General features: G+C 41.8%; 1 protein-coding gene across 8 annotated transcripts in view; it reads left to right on the plus strand.

Annotated features, from left to right (window-relative positions):
- The first annotated feature begins 834 nt into the window (after positions 1-834).
- LOC146712594 (uncharacterized) overlaps positions 835-17,608 on the plus strand; it is a 41,431-nt gene continuing 24,657 nt past the window's right edge. For 3 of the 8 annotated variants that reach the window (XM_085452066.1, XM_085452072.1, XM_085452073.1), the window contains exons 1-5: positions 7,040-7,119; positions 9,510-9,607; positions 13,631-13,756; positions 13,841-13,960; positions 15,655-15,774. In XM_085452066.1, coding sequence (XP_085308192.1) covers positions 13,668-13,756; positions 13,841-13,960; positions 15,655-15,774 — 329 coding nt within the window. In that variant the 5' untranslated portion in view covers positions 7,040-7,119; positions 9,510-9,607; positions 13,631-13,667. Of the gene's footprint in view, positions 868-7,039; positions 7,120-9,509; positions 9,608-13,624; positions 13,757-13,840; positions 13,961-15,654; positions 15,775-17,608 lie in introns of those variants that run through there. The other 5 variants (XM_085452067.1, XM_085452071.1, XM_085452070.1 and 2 more) reach the window with 5 other exon arrangements.

Raw genomic sequence — 17,608 nt, forward strand, 5'->3', positions numbered from 1 at the left:
TTGCATGAATCACCAACACAGTTGTATTTTTTTCTAGTATAGTTATAAATAAGGTGATAAAATATCTGCTCACTGATTAGATCCAGTATCTATTAAAGATGAACTACGCATGTTGTTAATCTGTGAAGAGGCAGAAAAGCATAGGCGTGGTGTCACAGTTTGAAAAGGTAAGAATAATGTCTTTTGATTCATCTACGTGGAAATATAGAACCAAAAACCAAACAAATAATACAACCAAATCACTCCCAGTTTATTTACAACATTTGAAACATACAGTGTAGCTCAGTCAAAACACCCCAAGGCCAAGTGAATGTGCCGAGAGGGAAAAGATCATGATTAATGATTTATTTAAACTCATAACTGGGTGCAGCGGCTGAGCTTTAACCTGTGAGCTGCAGCTTAAGACTCTTTTATAGCTCCGTGTTTAATGTTTAAACTGTTTATGGTTGCAGAGATGCCCACAGTCAGGCTGTATACTGTTGAAATGTTATATACAGTGTGGCAGCTGACCTTTGACCTTTAACCTGCGAGCTTCAGACTCATTGCTGGTGTGAGGTGTTTAATACTATTGAAGCTTGCAGACACACCCACATCATCTGATTTATTCTCAGGGTTGTTCAGAGTGTTGGAGCAGAAACCTGCTGCAGGTTAATTATTGATCAAATTAATATCACAGAAGGTGCAGCAGCTGACCTTTGACCTGTGAGCTTCAGACTCTTTGCTGGTGTGAAGTGTTTAATGTGACACAGCCTGCAGACACAGAGGACTGATGACGGAGGAGAAGCAGAGGATTTTCTCTGTTTCTACACAGACCTGGTCCAGACAGCAGAGAGCTGCAGAGTGAAGACGTTCATGGGAAGAAGCTGAGTAAGTGCAACGTCCTCTTTTATTCCTGGATCAAGAAGTGACGCCGGTGAATATCTGGTGTTTAAATTATCTTTGACTCAGTCTGCTGACGTTTGTTTTAGAGAGAGAAAGAGATTTCAGATTAACTGAACAGATTCCTCCTGCTGCAGCACTAAAGGACAGTATAGGTGACCGCGCTGATGCCTGTTCATAATTTACCAAAGTTAATAAACTGTTGGCTAAATGTTCTTGTTGTCAGAGGTAAACAGAGGTGACAGGAGCAGGTTTGACACTTCGTTTAGAACCTAACTGCTTCGGTATCTGATTCCATGGTTTAAAAGGAAGCGAATCATTCGCGGGATTTGTGGAGTGTTTTGATGGTGACAGATAGTGAACCACTGATGTTTCTACTGAGAGATTTGGAGCCAGCGAAGAATAGAGGAGTTTCTGTTGTGTGGGAGTATTCTGAGTTGATTTTGGTCAATCGGGTGGGTTTTCCAGCTTTGTGTTCTTGTTGTTTGCTTTTGTTTTGTCCATCCATCCATCCATCTTCATCCGCTTTATCCGGAGCCGGGTCGCGGGGGCAGCAGCCTAAGCAAAGAGGCCCAGACCTCCCTCTCCCCAGCCACCTCCTCCAGCTTATCCGGGGGAACACCAAGGCGTTCCCAGGCCAGCCGAGAGATATAATCTCTCCAGCATGTCCTGGGTCTGCCCCGGGGCCTCCTCCCAGTGGGACATGCCTGGAACACCTCACCCAGGAGGCGCCCAGGGGGCATCCTTGTCAGATGCCCGAACCACCTCAGCTGGCTCCTTTCGATGTGGAGCAGCAGCGGCTCTACTCTGAGCCCCTCCCGGATGGCTGAACTTCTCACCCTATCTCTAAGGGAGAGGCCAGCCACCCTTCGGAGGAAGCTCATTTCTGCCGCTTGTATCCGCGATCTCGTTTTTTCGGTCACTACCCACAGCTCGTGGCCATAGGTGAGGGTAGGGACGTAGATCGACCGGTAAATTGAGAGCTTCGCTTTTACACTCAGCTCCCTCTTCACCACGACGGACCGGTGCAGCGTCCGCATTACTGCAGCCACAGCCCCAATCCGTCTGTCGATCTCCGGCTCCCTTCTCCCATCACTCGCGAACAAGACCCCGAGATACTTGAATTCCTCCACTTGGGGCAGGAACTCATCCCCGACCCGGAGTGGGCACTCCACCCTTTTCCGGCTGAGAACCATGGCCTCAGATTTGGAGGTGCTGATCCTCATTCCCGCTGCTTCACACTCGGCTGCGAACCGTTCCAGTGCGAGCTGGAGGCCCTCACCCGATGGAGCCAACAGAACCACATCATCTGCAAAAATCAGAGATGAGATTCTGAGGCCACCAAAGCGAAAGCCCTCCGCCACTTGGCTGCACCTAGAAATCCTGTCCATAAAAATTATGAACAGAACCGGAGACAAAGGGCATCCCTGGCGGAGCCCATCACCCACCGGGAACGAGTCCGACTTATTGCCGGCAATGTGAACCAAGCTCTTGCAACGGTTGTATAGGGATCGAATGGCCCGTAGCAATGGGCCAGACACCCCATACTCCCGCAACACCTCTCACAGGACACCCCTTTTGTTTTGTGCGTGTTTATTTTATCTGAAAACCGGAAAAACTTAAAATGTCAAAAATCTGCTTTTCATAATATAAATATCATTAAATAACTTTAGAAAGACTTCTATTTGACTCTTTACATTTAATGTTATAAAAAGATATATTTTATGTTTTAAATAATCTTAAAATGTTAGTCTGCCAAATGTGCAGCAAGCATTTTCCGTTTCCATTTCACAATCAATTCTACCCCCAGGTCAAAAATATGTATAGGAAAATTTCCTTAATATAATATTATTTATAAATACACCCCTCCGGCGATTAATTGCATACCTGCATGGAGGCAAGACCTCACAGCAGAAGCATACTCCATAATGTGTTGTACATTATTATATGTATATATATGTAACGTGGTATTTTTCAATTATTGTATTTACCAACATCAAGAAGTCACAAGCAAAGAAAGACCACACCATGGTGCATGTTTAAACAAGGAAAGTTTACTGGTCAAAATTATTTATTAAAGAAATAAACAACATTTTTGTCACCCCAAAAAAATACACGTTCAAAGCAACACAACGGTGGCCCAATATCAAACAGAATTGCTTTATTTTATAATAAAGTTATTTGCTGTGCAGCAGTTGAAATACTGACAAGTATAGCTGGATTATTTCTTTTAACTATTTTAAACCAGAGGCTTCAGAGGCAGGTTCAGCAGCCTCTGCACTGCTGTGCCATCAGTCTGTTGGACAGTATTTGATAGATTTCATCAGGGAAAAATGAAGGAACGTCAACAACTGGTCAGAAACACTTATGCTTTATACATCATGCTTTTCTTATGCAACATCCTCACATGAATCATGAAACTTGGACAACATTTAAAGTATCGTAGCTCTGTTGCTACATTTACTTACTGTTGTTTTAATGGTAATAGTCAAAGTGTGATTGGTGATTTGTGAACAGCAGAAAGGAGGAAAGCACTAATGCTGGCACAAGGGGCCACATGCCAGTGTACTCCAAGTGCCAGCCTGGGTAAATCAGACTGAAGATGGACTCATGGGATACTTACTGAATATGATTTTGAAATATCATAGAATCACTACAGAACAATTACCAAACTCAACTTTGATATTTGTATGTATGTAGCAGCAGCAGCAATGACAGAGAAATCATTTCTTGAAGAAACTATGATGTTCATTTCTTCACATTTGACTTCAAATGTCACAAATCGAGTATTTCAAGTCCATTTTGGGGGTTTTGATGAGTTAAATCAATGAACTGGATCACTGATTAGAGATCATACAGTTAAATGCACATTAGAAATGGTCCAGCAGTACAACAGCTAACACATGGATGTGAGTGATTCCACTGTGAAAGTTTCACATGAATTGTGGGTAACATACAATAATGTTTGCGCTAACATAAGATCTAAACACAGACTGAACAGCTGACTGAGGACATTTATAATCTGACCTCACATAAACACATGTTCATCAATGAATTATTGTCAACGTTTATCATCTGCAGTCTCTCATGTAGAGTCCACTCTGCTCTTCCTTAGTCTGCAGCTCCGCCTCCTCAGCCCTGAACCCGTCTGATTGGCTGCTCTGCTCTCACTTCTCTCTGTATTTGCTCTCATTGGTTCCCCACACTCTGGACTCTGTTCAGCTTTTTATTGCAATGATAAAGCCGTTAAAAAAGGAGCTTCAAGATCTTCAGCGCAGAGGGATCATTACACCAGTAGAATGCAGCACAGACTGGATCAGTGGGATGGTTGTGGTCCAAAAGCAGAGTGGGGACTTAAGGGTGTGCATAGATCCAAAACCCTTAAACAAAGCCCTACAACGGAGCCACTTCCCATTGCCCACCATTGAGGACATTTTGCCAGATCTGTCAAAGGCTAAAGTGTTCTCTGTCTGCGACGTGAAGAGTGGATTCTGGCACGTGAAACTGGAGGAGGAGTCGAGCTACCTGACAACATTTTAGACTCCGTTTGGACGCTACAGATGGCTGAGGATGCCAATGGGGATAAGTCCAGCTCCGGAAGTGTTCCAGAGGAAGCTCACACAAGCTTTGGATGGTCTGGCAGGGATCTACATCATTGCAGATGGTGTGCTGATCACGGGTCAGGGGGACACAGATGCTGGAGCAGTACGTGACCATGACGAGAAGCTGAGACAGTTTTTGACTCGTTGCAGGCAGAAAAAACATTAAGTTAAACGCAGACAAATTTAAACTTAAATAGAAGCAGACTACGTACATTGGACATCAGCTGACATGCAACAGTCTGAAAGTAGACCCAGAGAAGGTTAGCTCTATAGAACAAATGCCCAGACCTACAGACGTGAAGGCAGTACAGAGACTGTTAGGTATGGTGAACTACTTAGCAAAGTTTTGCCCACATCTGTCTGACAACTGTGACATACTGAGACAGCTGGCACAGAAAGACAGTGAGTGGAACTGGACGACTCGACATGAAGACGCATTCCAGAGACTGAAAGAGGCTATAGCATAGGCTCCAGTCCTGAAATACTACTGCCCAGAGGAAGAGCTGACAGTACAATGTGACGCTTCTGACAAAGGGTTAGGTGCAGCACTCATGCAGAAGGGTAAGCCTGTGGCTTTTGTGAGTAGAGCACTTACACGTACAGAGCAAGGTTATGCCCAGATCGAAAAGGAGCTTTTGGCTGTGGTTTTCAGCATGGAGAAGTTTCATCAGTACACATATGGTCGTAAAGTGGTGGTACACAGTGATCACAAACTCTTAGAGACCATTGTAAGAAAACCGCTGTTGAGTGCACCCAAACGGTTGCAAAGGATGCTTATGCGCATTCACAAATATGACATAGATGTGGTGTATGTGCCAGGCAAAGACATGTTATTAGCAGACACGTTGAGCAGGGCATATCTTCCAGAGTGCTCACCACAGGGCTCCATAGAGGAGGAGACCCATCTCACCTGACAGACTAAACAGCATAAGGACTGCTACACAAGAGGACAAAGCACTACAGATCCTCATAGATACAATTCACAGAGGTTGGCCGACAGACAAAAGAGACACTGACGGTGACATCAGACCATACTTCTCATTCCAGGATGAACTGAGTAGTCAGGATGGACTTGTGTTTAGAGGTGAACGTCTTGTTGTCCCGACTACCATGAGACAGGAGATCATAACTAGACTACACTCGACACACCTAGGTGTAGAAGGTTGTCTAAGGAGAGCCAGAGAGTGTGTGTATTGGCCAGGCATGAACGAACAAATTAAGACTTATATGACTAAGTGTGACATCTGCAGGTCAGTTGACTACAGACAGCAGAAAGAGACTTTGGTCTCACCTGAGATCCCGACTAGACCATGGGCTAAGGTGGGCTCAGACCTGTTCATGTTTGACAACAAGGACTACCTTATCACAGTGGACTACTATTCAAACTTCTGGGAAATTGACTATCTCCCGGAAACTAAGTCCAGCACAGTGAATAGAAAGCTGAAGGCTCACTTTGCCAGACAGGGCATCCCGGACATTGTTGTTTCAGATAATGGACCACAGTATACGTCCGGTGAGTTTCTGAGATTTAGTCGACTGTGGGATTTCCAGCACAAAACGTCTTCACCAGGTTACCCCCAGAGTAACGGGAAGGCTGAATCAGCAGTGAAGACAGCAAAGAGGCTGCTGATTTTCAGCTTTTCAGACCTTTGTCTGGGTGCTAATCCAGCTGTGTGTGTTTGTGATGACAGTAAATAAATGTCAGACTTACAGCTCCTTTTTACTGCATTAAAGTGATGACTTCAGCGCTTTGACATGGATGGCAGTGAAAGCAGGAAATGACAAATGTAGCACAGCAGCAGCGTTTAACACGTATGAGCTGGAAACACAAACTCTGGTATGAACATCAGTCATAGAACAGCTTACAGCGTCTTTTGCTCTGCTACAGTTTAGATGGATTTGCATTAAAGAGGCAAAGAGACTAAAATCGTTAGGGTTAGGAGGTCAAAAGTCAGAACTGCTGTGGGTCTGAGGGCAGCTTTACGCTGGAGAAGGATGGAGTCTGACCTGAGCCAGTGTTTGACATGAACGCATCAGCATTGCTATCAGTGAGCCCAACGACAGCCGTTAGCATCATTTCAGTGTTTCAGTCATTTAAAAACACTTCCTGTCTCTGTGGTGGTTACAGTGACATGATGCAGTTTGCATTTTCACCTCCAGAGGGCGACAAATCAGCACAGACAGAGAGCTCCATTCAAACTTTGCTGCCATCAGTAATAATGCTTCAAATATAATCATCAGTGTTTGAGCAGTTATGATATCAGGGACAATCTAGACATGTGTGACAATACTGAACATGTCACATGACCCTCCTTAAACTGCACTTTCATTCATGACTTCAACATGTTGAAATGAGCTTGAAGAAACGTCAGTTTACTGCTGAAATATTCAACCGCTGCAGGAAAAAGAACAACAAAGTGATGACAGATGTTTGTGTTTCAAACAGGAAAACCAACAGAAAAAAATCACAACCTGTCAGAGATTTGGGAGTTTCCGAGGTTCACCTGAACGCAGCATATAGGGTTTCGATGGACCTGAGTGTCCTCAAACGCCTCTTTGGGTGTTTCTCCTTCTTTCCAAGATTCGTCTTTCCTGAAATTCGTGGAGCTTGTTGTTGGTGTGTGTGTTTGAAGAAACTGTAAGTTTGCTTTGTTTCCTCCTTTAACAGTTTGTCTTTAGGAACTTTACTGTTTGTTCAGCTCACGTTTGGTTTCTTCACACAACAAACTGTGTTTTTATTTCTGTTCTCTCCATTAAACTCAGCGTGTAACGTTTTCCTGGCTAACAGGGACACACCAAACGAGCAACAGCTAATGGAGAGAGTCTGAGCTCCGCTTTTTATATTCACAGAGACAGCGGGAGATAGTCAACTTATTATTATTATTATTTTATATCGTTATAGCTTATATTTAGATCACTGACCTTACTCACTCACTGGCTTAAAACGACTGCGTCATAAACTTTTGGCTCTGTTCCAACAGCCTATTCACTCCAAAGCAAAGACAGGACCGTGGAGCAGGGTTTGCATTTCAAGTGTGACTGACTGGATTATGCTGGGCAGACACTGGGCGATTTTTGACTCATTTTGAGCCGATTTTTCAGTCGTGCGACCGTTTTGGTGATCGGCCCGAGTTTCGCCTTCATCGTGCGTCGTGCATCGTGTAGTATACGTGGGGTAGCGAGAAGCGATTAACACCTCACGACCACCTCCCGATCATCAATCGCTTGGTCATAAAAAATTAAACCTGTTTGAAATCCTGTCGGCTGTCATGAGCGTGTCACCGCAGCATCTCACACTGCGCACGCGCAAAAACAGAAATGAAAGTGAAAAGACGGCGCAGCACGGCAGTGCGGCGTGTGATCTGGACACAAGAGATGGAGGCACAACTTGTAGGACTATGGCTCATCCGAGCCTTTTCGATGTGTCCTCACAAAATCATCACGACCACAACAACCGTGAAAATAATTGGATGGACATCGCTGCTCAATCACAGCTGATCAATGTTTTTCATTAGTAATTTAGCAAAGTTGATGGTGGTGGCGTGTCTGTGTGAGTGAAAGACAGAGAGAGCGAGCGACAGAATTTCTGTTATAACCTTCATGTTATGGACGCACAGTGTGAGCACTCGGGTCGATCAGAGCATCGGGCCGTATAGTGTGAGACCTGCATCGGGACCTATGAACTTCTAACCCCTGCGAGTCAATCTTACAGTTCGAGCAGAAGCTGAGACTGAAAAAATCGCACAGTGTCTGCCCAGCTTTAGACGAAACAAAAGTTGCTATATTTGACTTAATGTGTTTGGTTAATCACTCAAACTATTTAGAAATGATATGCACATCAGTAATCAATTTTAATTTTAATAGACGTCACAATAAAGTTTTGCATTTTTTCTTAAGGGGAATTATATTTAGAAAATAATTTTACTTTTAAAAATGACATTGTAGGGATGTAAAAGCATTGACTTGTAGAATAATGTTATGGCATCTATTTGAATAGTAAGACTCACCAATAAAAGACACTTATATCTGTACAAATTAGACATCATTTGGGCCAAATTACAGATGTTATTCAGTCTGTGTATTTCAGTGTAAAATAACATTTGTTAACATGTAGATTTTTTGTAAGTTTTTCTTTATTAAAATTTGGGGAATTAAACTGAATTGAGTTCTGTCCTTTTTTCATAGGACAGATATATTTTTGTTGAAACAGAACAACAGTTACTGTAAAAATGAAAGAAATGCAGCAAACAATTGATTTGGGGATTATATTTTGTTTTTTCACCTCTTATGATCTTGCAATTACTTAATTCAGAATAGATCCATTGTTTCTAATGAATGTTAAAAAATACGAATGCAAGCTCTGTTTGAATGGCGGAGTGACTCAGATGGTTGGATCCAGTTGTGCTGAACGTTCTTTATCCACTGCGTGATAATGCTGACAGTATGGACAAACATGTATATCTCTGTATTTTTACAATTCTGGAGGTTTCATTGTATGTAACAGTGCTGCTATGATCTAATATTTCTGCACAACTGGGCTGTTTGAATTTAAAAAAAGCTGAGAAAATGCACTTTAAGCTCATGGTCACTGTAAAACTGTAACATAAATATAGTTTGGCTAAATAGCTGAACTATTAAAAACTGTGTGGTATTGGTCAAATGTTCTAAGCTCTAAGCTGCATTTCAATGTTAATATCACCCAGTAGTTTCCCATGTGAGTACATGTAGTTAATAGCAGTTTAAAATAAGGACTTTGACTTAAAAAGACTTTGATCAGTGTTTCTACAGCAGCTCTGAGAACCTTTTTTTCTAAATCCTCTAAATTCCAGATCTCAATCATCTTTATGTAGCCTGTTGTACTGTTCATGGTCTCAGTAAAGTTTATTTGAAAATAAAAGAGACTGAAGTCATGCAGAAAACTGAAGAGGCGAAAGTCCCTCTGTGTGCTGTATTCAGGATCAACACTCCTAGATTAATTCAGAAATTAATCTAATCTAAAATCTCCTCCTCCCACCTGTCCTGCTTCAGGTGGAGTCCCGCCTCCTTCCAGGAAGCCGCCCACCTGTGTGTCCGTGTTTAGTGTCCAGGTGTGGACCTTGTTGTTGGTGTGCGTGTTTGAAGAAACTGTAAGTTTGCGTTGTTTCCTCCTTTAACAGTTTGACTGTTTGTCTCTGTGATGTTTGGACCTGATGTTCACCTCTTATTTCAGGACAAACTTTGATCACTCTTGTGTTTGAAGACAAATCCACATGATTATAGATTATTGATTGAATCAGACAATTTGATGAACAGCTGATGTTTCATTGATTTCTTTACTTTTTTTATTCGGAAGAAAACTGTCGTCTCTCCATTAAAGTCAAACACACAGCAGTGTATTTCTGTTTCCTGCTAGTCTTTTCAAAATAAAATATCAGTATTGTACCAGCACAGGCATCCTTTCACTCCCACTACCTCTGCCTGGCTGAATCAGCTCCTTGTTGGCGTTGGTGTTTAGTCCCATTCATACACTCATTCAGACTCTGCACAGTGATTTGCTGACAGACACACACTACTTTGTGGTTTCTTGGCTTCATTAAAACTGTGAGCATCATCTACAGACTGTGTGCTCTACCTCCTTTGTCACAGACTTTGGAGCTGGGCTGTGACAGAAATAGACAAAGGTTTTATGTCTTTACAAGTCAGCATGTAAACTTTCCTTCGCCTTAAACTCCGTCTGAGCAGTCAGACAGCATATTTTGAGTGAAGACATGAAGGTGTGGCCTGCGCGCGCACAGATATGCAAAGACAAGAAGCTGCAGTTAATTCCAGTTTGAAGTAAGACTCTAAGATCAGTTTGTACACAGACAGTAAAAAGCTGCATTAAGATGAAGGAAAAGCTGTGAGTGAAGCTCCTCGTTCATGTGATTTGTTTTCATTAAAGGGACATTTTTTCTGCTTCCGTTGGAGACACTTTTACTCTGTGTTTGATGGAGTGTTTGTTGTTTCTGAATCATGAGCTGCAGTAAAGATGACTTCTGTTTATCACGTTCATTGTTCACATGTTGTTCAATGAACTTGACTCTTGCTTTAAAAAGGAATGCTTCTATTTTCCTTTTTGTCTTTTTACTTCCTCTTACTGTGAAAATCTGCCTCCTCTCCTCCCTGTCTCTTTTGTCATTAAGCTTGAGCTGTGACTCCTGATAGTAGCTCTGTTTTTCAGTAAGAGGTACAGTAAGCTTGGAGTTTCATACTTGTTTGTAGATACGTGAATTTCAGTCAGCAGTACACACTACTGAGGATGGGAAGATGTTGAATTGTGAAAATGTGACAAAGCTCAGCTCCATCTTATTACATACAGGACTAATTACAGTATTTTCATCCATCTATCCATGCTACAATAGGGCGAGAGGCAAAGTATTTGCTAGATACACAGAAGTCAGAGCTCATCAAACACAGAGAAACAGAAACCTTCTCAGTATCAGCAAGCAGCTGAACAAACAGGTCAATCAGAAAAAAGAATAATAGGAAAACAATAGGGAGGACAAGAGTCCACAAATGAAGAGACAGTTCTGGGGGAGTGTCCAACAATGGTGCAAGACCAGGAGAGAGAGGCCAGCAACAGAGTGAAGCAATTCAGGGGACTTGGTATGGGAACAGCACTGGCTGAGGAGATGGGACTCCCTGGGAGAAAGAGGAGGGAGCCAGCGGCAGACCTGTTCAGGGGACCAAAGGCCAGTATTGGAGTGCCCCGTTTACTGAGGAGGTGGCCAGTCAAGACAGCAGTGGTGGAACACTTCTGGTGATGCAGGCAACTGAAACCATCTGGAGGGTGATGGAAGTGAGTCTGAGAGGGCAGAAAGCTTGTGTGTGGGGCTGTTCAGCAATATACACAATCTCACCGTAAGAGCAGGGTCCTCAGTCTCGGTGGAGACACCCAGTGGCTGATAGTCTCTTAGGGGACCCTGGGCAGAGCAACAGTATCTTGGAAAGCAAGCACAGGTCTACAACTGGCAGTCTGTGAGTCAGCTGGCTCAGGAACACAAGAAGAGGTTTCTGGGACCCAACCAAAAGACAAAACGTTATGCAGGCCCAGACACAGGCTCTAGCTGCAGTGTGTAAAACCGACAACACGAGCCCCACTTTCACCTGGAAGAGATAGCTTGGGGCCCAGTGGTGGCAGGCTCTATATTCTCAGTCCACATCTCCACCAAAAACTAAGCTGTTGAGGAGCACACTAGGGAGCTGGAGAGTTGGACCTCTAAGGCTGGTGAAGAGCCAGCAGGCTAAGGGAGTGGCCAGTGAAAAGCTGAGCAATCATGGAGGGCTCAGATGAAGACAATCAGGCTCACAGGAGGAAGAAAGGTTCCTAGTAAACTTCAAATCAAATCTGCTGAAAATAAGTCAACATTTATTCAATACGTGGGAAGTTACAAATTTTTATTTAACATGTCTGTGCTTGTGTTATTTTATAAACAATTTTCCAAATGCTTTGTGGGACAAAACAAAACAAAAAACACAAACACCCCCAAAGGGTGTTTGGAGGTAGAAAAACACACGCCAAGGCAGAAACCCTCTGTCGTGGATTGTGGATGTGTGGCAGGCAGAGAGTGGACCCAGGATGCAGGACTCACAGATGAAAGTAAACCCAAAATCAAAGGGGGGGGACTTGGCACACTTGGGGAATACAGCAGAACAAGGAATTGTCAAATGAGGAAGTGAGTAACACACAGAGGCCAGGAATAAGATATATGAACTTGACATTGATAGAAAGGTAAACAAACATAGAGACATGACTGACTGAGGAAACAAGATGAACTATAGAGGCAGACAAACCATGTAGGTAGGTAAGAACACATGGAGGAAAGGCTGACGTCCACAGGAGACTGACAACAAGACACAAAGATAAGATGAGGACAAACAAGACACAAAAGGGAACCAAGACCATAAGAGCATGGAGAACAAAACTCAGAAGTAGCAGGGAACAATATAATACTCAAATAACAGCAATATATTGAACTAAAACACGAGTCATCTCAAATCCAATTTCCTGTTAGTGTGTGATCAGAGTCCGGGACTGAGAGCAGCAGCAGAGTTAGTTGACGGTGAGCAGTTGAATTCTGTGGATTACTGTGGATCCACTTCCTGATGACTAAAGGCAGCTTTTCCTGCCTCCATCAGTCTGTGGAGGAGGCGGAGTGGAGCTGCTGCTCTCCCCTCACTGACACAACAACAGCCGCTCGAGAGACTCAGAGATCCACTTGTGTTAAGGAGAAAGCAGGAGATATTATTATTATTGTTATTATTGATGTTATTATAGATGTAGCTTAGATATAGATTAAACATGTAGGCCTGATTTAAAATACTGCGTCACAAACTAACTTCATCTAAACAGAAACTCGTGTCAGAAAACACAGTTGTTGCTGCACTTGTTGCATGTTGGTAATAAAACTGACTGGATAACGCTGGTTTTAAAACAGTTTGTTTTGTGAAATGTTATATGATAAACCACATTGCTTGGCTGAATGTTTCGGTGTGGAGCAGACAGGATGATTTGGGTTTACGTGGGACTTTATGAAGTAATATTTAAATCAGATGTAGCACTGATTGAGCTTGCATCACAAAGTCTGTGCTCCAACAAAGGGTTTTCACAAGGAAAGGTGGCTGGTGCATTAGGTGTTGCATTTCTAATATAATGCAATATATTCACGGCATGAGACTGAAGAAAACTTATGTTCAGCCTCTAATCCTTAAACCATTTACAAATGGCTACATATCACAAACAACTGAATTAAAATAAGTCAGATGTTAAACTGCAACATGCAAAAACTAATTTTTCAGCTTGTTTTGATGACCAAGTACTTTGAAAATACTATTTGTATTAAAATAATAGCGATGATGTTGATGCACAATAAAGTATTTATACAATAATATGCAGCATCAATTTCTATCTGTTAAAAAAAGAAAGAAATTCACTTCAGTCAAACTGTAGATTTTATAGATGTTATTTAACTCTCAGTATTTCGGTTTGAAACAGGAAAAATTGGGGAAAATGCTACGAAATACAAATTACAAATTAAGCTGACAAAGAAATAAAGTTGCTGATATTTGAAGAAAATGAGGATTTCAGTTGATGTGCACATGAATGATTTGTGTTTCCTCTGCAGGTGAAGGTAGAAAGTGTGTGTGAGCTGATGTGAATTGAGCAGCATGGATCAGTGTGAGGACAGAGAGGAGGGAGTCCCTCCCTCTAAAAGCACTCTGTGTGGGGAACATGAGAGCCAGACCAAAGCTCAGAGGTGAGATGACCATCTCTAACTGTCCATGACTCTTCTCCATGTCACAGCTCAGCACTCACATCACTGCTCCATCATTATTCACAGGAAGAAACGAGGAACTAAACGCAAACATGAACCTGGACCCAGCTCTGTGTCTGTAAAGAGTGACCAGTCTATGAAGGCAGTAGTTGGTTTTAAAGTCCAGCCTCTGTCTGCTGCAGAGAGGTGAGATGTTAATAACATGAACTCTTTGGGAGCTGATTTAACTGCTTGATGGTGTTTGGTTGTTAAACAAAAAGAAAAAAAAGTGGGAGTGGTTTTAAGCAGGAATAAGATTTCATTATTCATCCAAGAATTAGTTACTTGTTAGAAGGACAAAATGTTTTTCCCACTCAAAATGTAACATTTAGATTAACAGAATGTTAAGAAAACGACTACGACTTTAATTGTGAGATGAGTTATTTCTTACATGGAATAAAGCCATTACTGTTTTTAAGAAATCCCTGAAATAGCTGCTACTCATCAAACTGTTTAATTTCTGTTAACCCTTTACAGCCGATCGGAGCGGGCACGCTCTGTTTTGCGTAACTATTTTTAAATCCCAGTAGCACTGCAACCACGTAAGCTAGCGCAAAAATTTTTTTTGCATATGAAACCGGAGGAGTTGTACTTACATCTTATGCCATCAGCTTGTCCTCGGTCACAGTTTCCTTCCACATAAAGCTTTGCAAAAACTGCATAAAAAGCGCTTGCAGCAACAAAAACATGATATTCCAGAAACACGCTTTGCCGATCCGATCAGCTGTTCATAACACTTCCTACGTTGGAATAGACATCAGCGCGAACTTTTGCATGTCCGCCATTACCTGCCCAAAACCGGAAGTGACGTCATTTTCGCGGAAATGTAGTCTTTTTTACTATCAGGGCCTCATGAGCTTATACTTGTGTTTTTAAAAGTTATCTTTGACTTTATGACTTTCTGTGTCGTTTCTGGGATGCTTAGGACTCATATTGCACTGCTGGAAATAGTTTATTTTGATGCATATGCTGCTTTTTTGCAAATTTGCAGTATAATATTTATTTTCGTTTTTCCTGCAGTGTATAAAAATTGGTGTATTTCAAAAATAAAATTATGAAGACACTCAAAATAAATTTCCTGTGGTGGGAAACTATTTTGTGCAACTTTTTTGTATTTACAGTTTTGAGGGATAAGCCTCTTAAATTTCTCTAACTACAAATATATGTTAAAAAAGCAAAAACGATTTTCAATTTTTTTGTAGTTTATTGCACTTTTTTGCAATTTATGTAATTACTATGCACTTAATGAATACATATTATTAAAATCTGGGCTATAATGGTTGTATTGATGTATAGCAACTTGAAATGCTCCCAAAAATGGCTCCACAGCATGTAAAAATATAATACAAGCTCTGGCGGACTTGGTTCTATGGTAGGTCTTAAAGGGTTAAACCGTTAGTGATAGGGTTTAAATAGTTTAAATAGTTTCTTGGGAAAGGCTGATGAGCTCTACTGTCAAAGGCCAGTCCCACCAAATCGTAGAGCCAGATTGAGGCAGGATTTGTATATATAGACTGAGGACCAGAGGGGGAGTCTATGAGATGTGTCCCACTCCTGAAATGCAGATCAATTATCTCCACTCAAAGGAAGTCACTGAGCGAGGAATCTATTTATTCTATAAAACGTATCCAACATGTACATTCATCAATAGTCCTGCACAGTGTAAATGACTGTGTTTACCTCTGGGTGGCGCTCTGTTCTTACACTGCCAACACTAGCTTGGAGTTTCCTTCTGCTCATGCTCATCCTGAAAACCTGTTTCTCTTTGGGATGATGAAGATATTCTAATTCTTCATCAGCTTCTCTGGCTGCAAATGAAAAACACAACTTTTCCTCTCCAGCAGGATCAAGGAGAGACCTGCTGGACGTGAACCTGGACCCAGCTGTGTGTCCGTAAAGAGTGACCAGTCTAAATATGACCGTATTGATTTTAAAGGACTGCAGTCGTCTGCTGCAGAGAGGTGAGCTGTTAGTAACATAAACTCTTTGAGAGGTGATTAACTGCTTGATGTAGTTAGAAATGTTGGATGTTGTCTTTGCTGGAGAGACTTTCCTATTTCTGATGTAAGTATAAGATGCCAAGTTTTCAGCTAATAACCCTTTGGGATCACCTTGTTGGCACGAAAATGCCATTTTATATGTTTTTGTGTTTTATGTGTATTTAAATCAGGGTGCTAGTAACAACATTCTCAGAGATACAAGTTAAAATTGGTTCTTTGTGTAGGCACAACACTTGTTCATCCATTGAGTTTGGCGCTTTTTTTAATAGGTCAGTGTTAAGTAGCCTAACCACCCCCGATGGTTCAAGGACTGAACTGAAACTTAAAAAGAAAAGTCAGAAAGGCCTTCTAAAAGCCAAAGTTATAATAAAGAAGCAAAATAAAAGCTTCCATATCAAGCATCTTGTTACTAGAGATGGCACGATACCACTTTTTGATGTCCGATACCGATATCATAAATTTGGATATCTGCCGATACCGATATGAATCCGATATAGTGTTTTTTAATCAACAAAACTGTTTTTTAAAATATCTTGCTGCATTTTGCAAGTCTGCAAGTTCATACTCAAGTTTAAAACAACAACTACACTAAAGCTATTCTGTTATACCTGTATACCAAAAAAATATTTCATAGTTCAGTAATACTGATCAATCTAATAAACTTAGACCTACACCATCCTCCCTATTCTGGTATTTTAAAGAGTACTTAGCGTAAATATTAAGCAACCTAACTAATAGGGTTCCAACTCCCAGCAACAACAAAAATAAATAAATAAAAAATAGGGAACCACCCCTCACGCGCCACCTCATGATGCTTAATCGACGTGATCAACCTTAATTTGATGGAGTGTGAAAAAAAAGGCACAGAAATCAATTATTTTTCAAGAAATATTAAATAGATTCAACATCTTTCTTCAACAAAATTGCAGACTGCACAATTATTTATTAAAAGCTCGACATTTTAAATGAGAATAAGAAAGAAAAGTATGTCTTTGTGCCCCCTTTTCCCTGTTCATGCCCTATCGGTCCCCCTGGCTAAACTTTGCTAGATCCGCCCCTGCACAGTTACCAGCCGTCAGCTACGTAGAAAAAGATCCTGGAGTAGAAAGTAATATTAAATAAATTCTAACAACAGCTTATCAAGCTTAAACGTGCTGCTGTTGTTCAGCCGCTGGTTTCCTCTTTCTGGTGCAAAGTGGGCCAAAAACAAACAAGAGAGACGGACTCGCGACAGAAAAGCCGATCAGCTGATCATTTAAGCAGTTTCACGATTGAAGTAGCAGCCGGAGAGCGAGAGGCAGTCGCTTGTTAAGCTTAACGTGGGAATGCTTTACAAACATTCAGAGATGGACTTACACACTTGCTTTACTTCTCTCGGGGATAACTTTGTCGGAGATGAAATGCCAGGTTGCTAGCGAAGCTCCACATGCTATCCAGACCACCGACAGGTCCCGCATGCCACAGCCGCTCTATCACGTGATGCATACTGCTCCGACGTGCTAACGTTCTGAGGCGAGTTACGGCGTGTTGCAAGTTTTGTGAGGTGCTTTCGTGATATTTAATGGATCGGATTACATTTTTTATTTTTCTCCAATATCCGATCCAGTAATTTAGGTCAGTATCGGACCGATACCGATACGTAATATCGGATCGGTCCATCTCTACTTGTTACACACTTGTACCTACACTGACTGTGAGCTGAGCTAAAACACAGGTGACCTACACTAAATGGTGCACTTGAATGCATTCTTTGTGAACCACAGTTCTGCACTGCCCAGTACACGGCTACTAATGT

Source organism: Copadichromis virginalis, linkage group LG3 (genome assembly GCF_057382275.1).
Source record: "Copadichromis virginalis isolate Kocher_CV1m ecotype Utaka linkage group LG3, C_Virginalis_male_GT1.1, whole genome shotgun sequence".
Classification (NCBI taxonomy): domain Eukaryota; kingdom Metazoa; phylum Chordata; class Actinopteri; order Cichliformes; family Cichlidae; genus Copadichromis; species Copadichromis virginalis.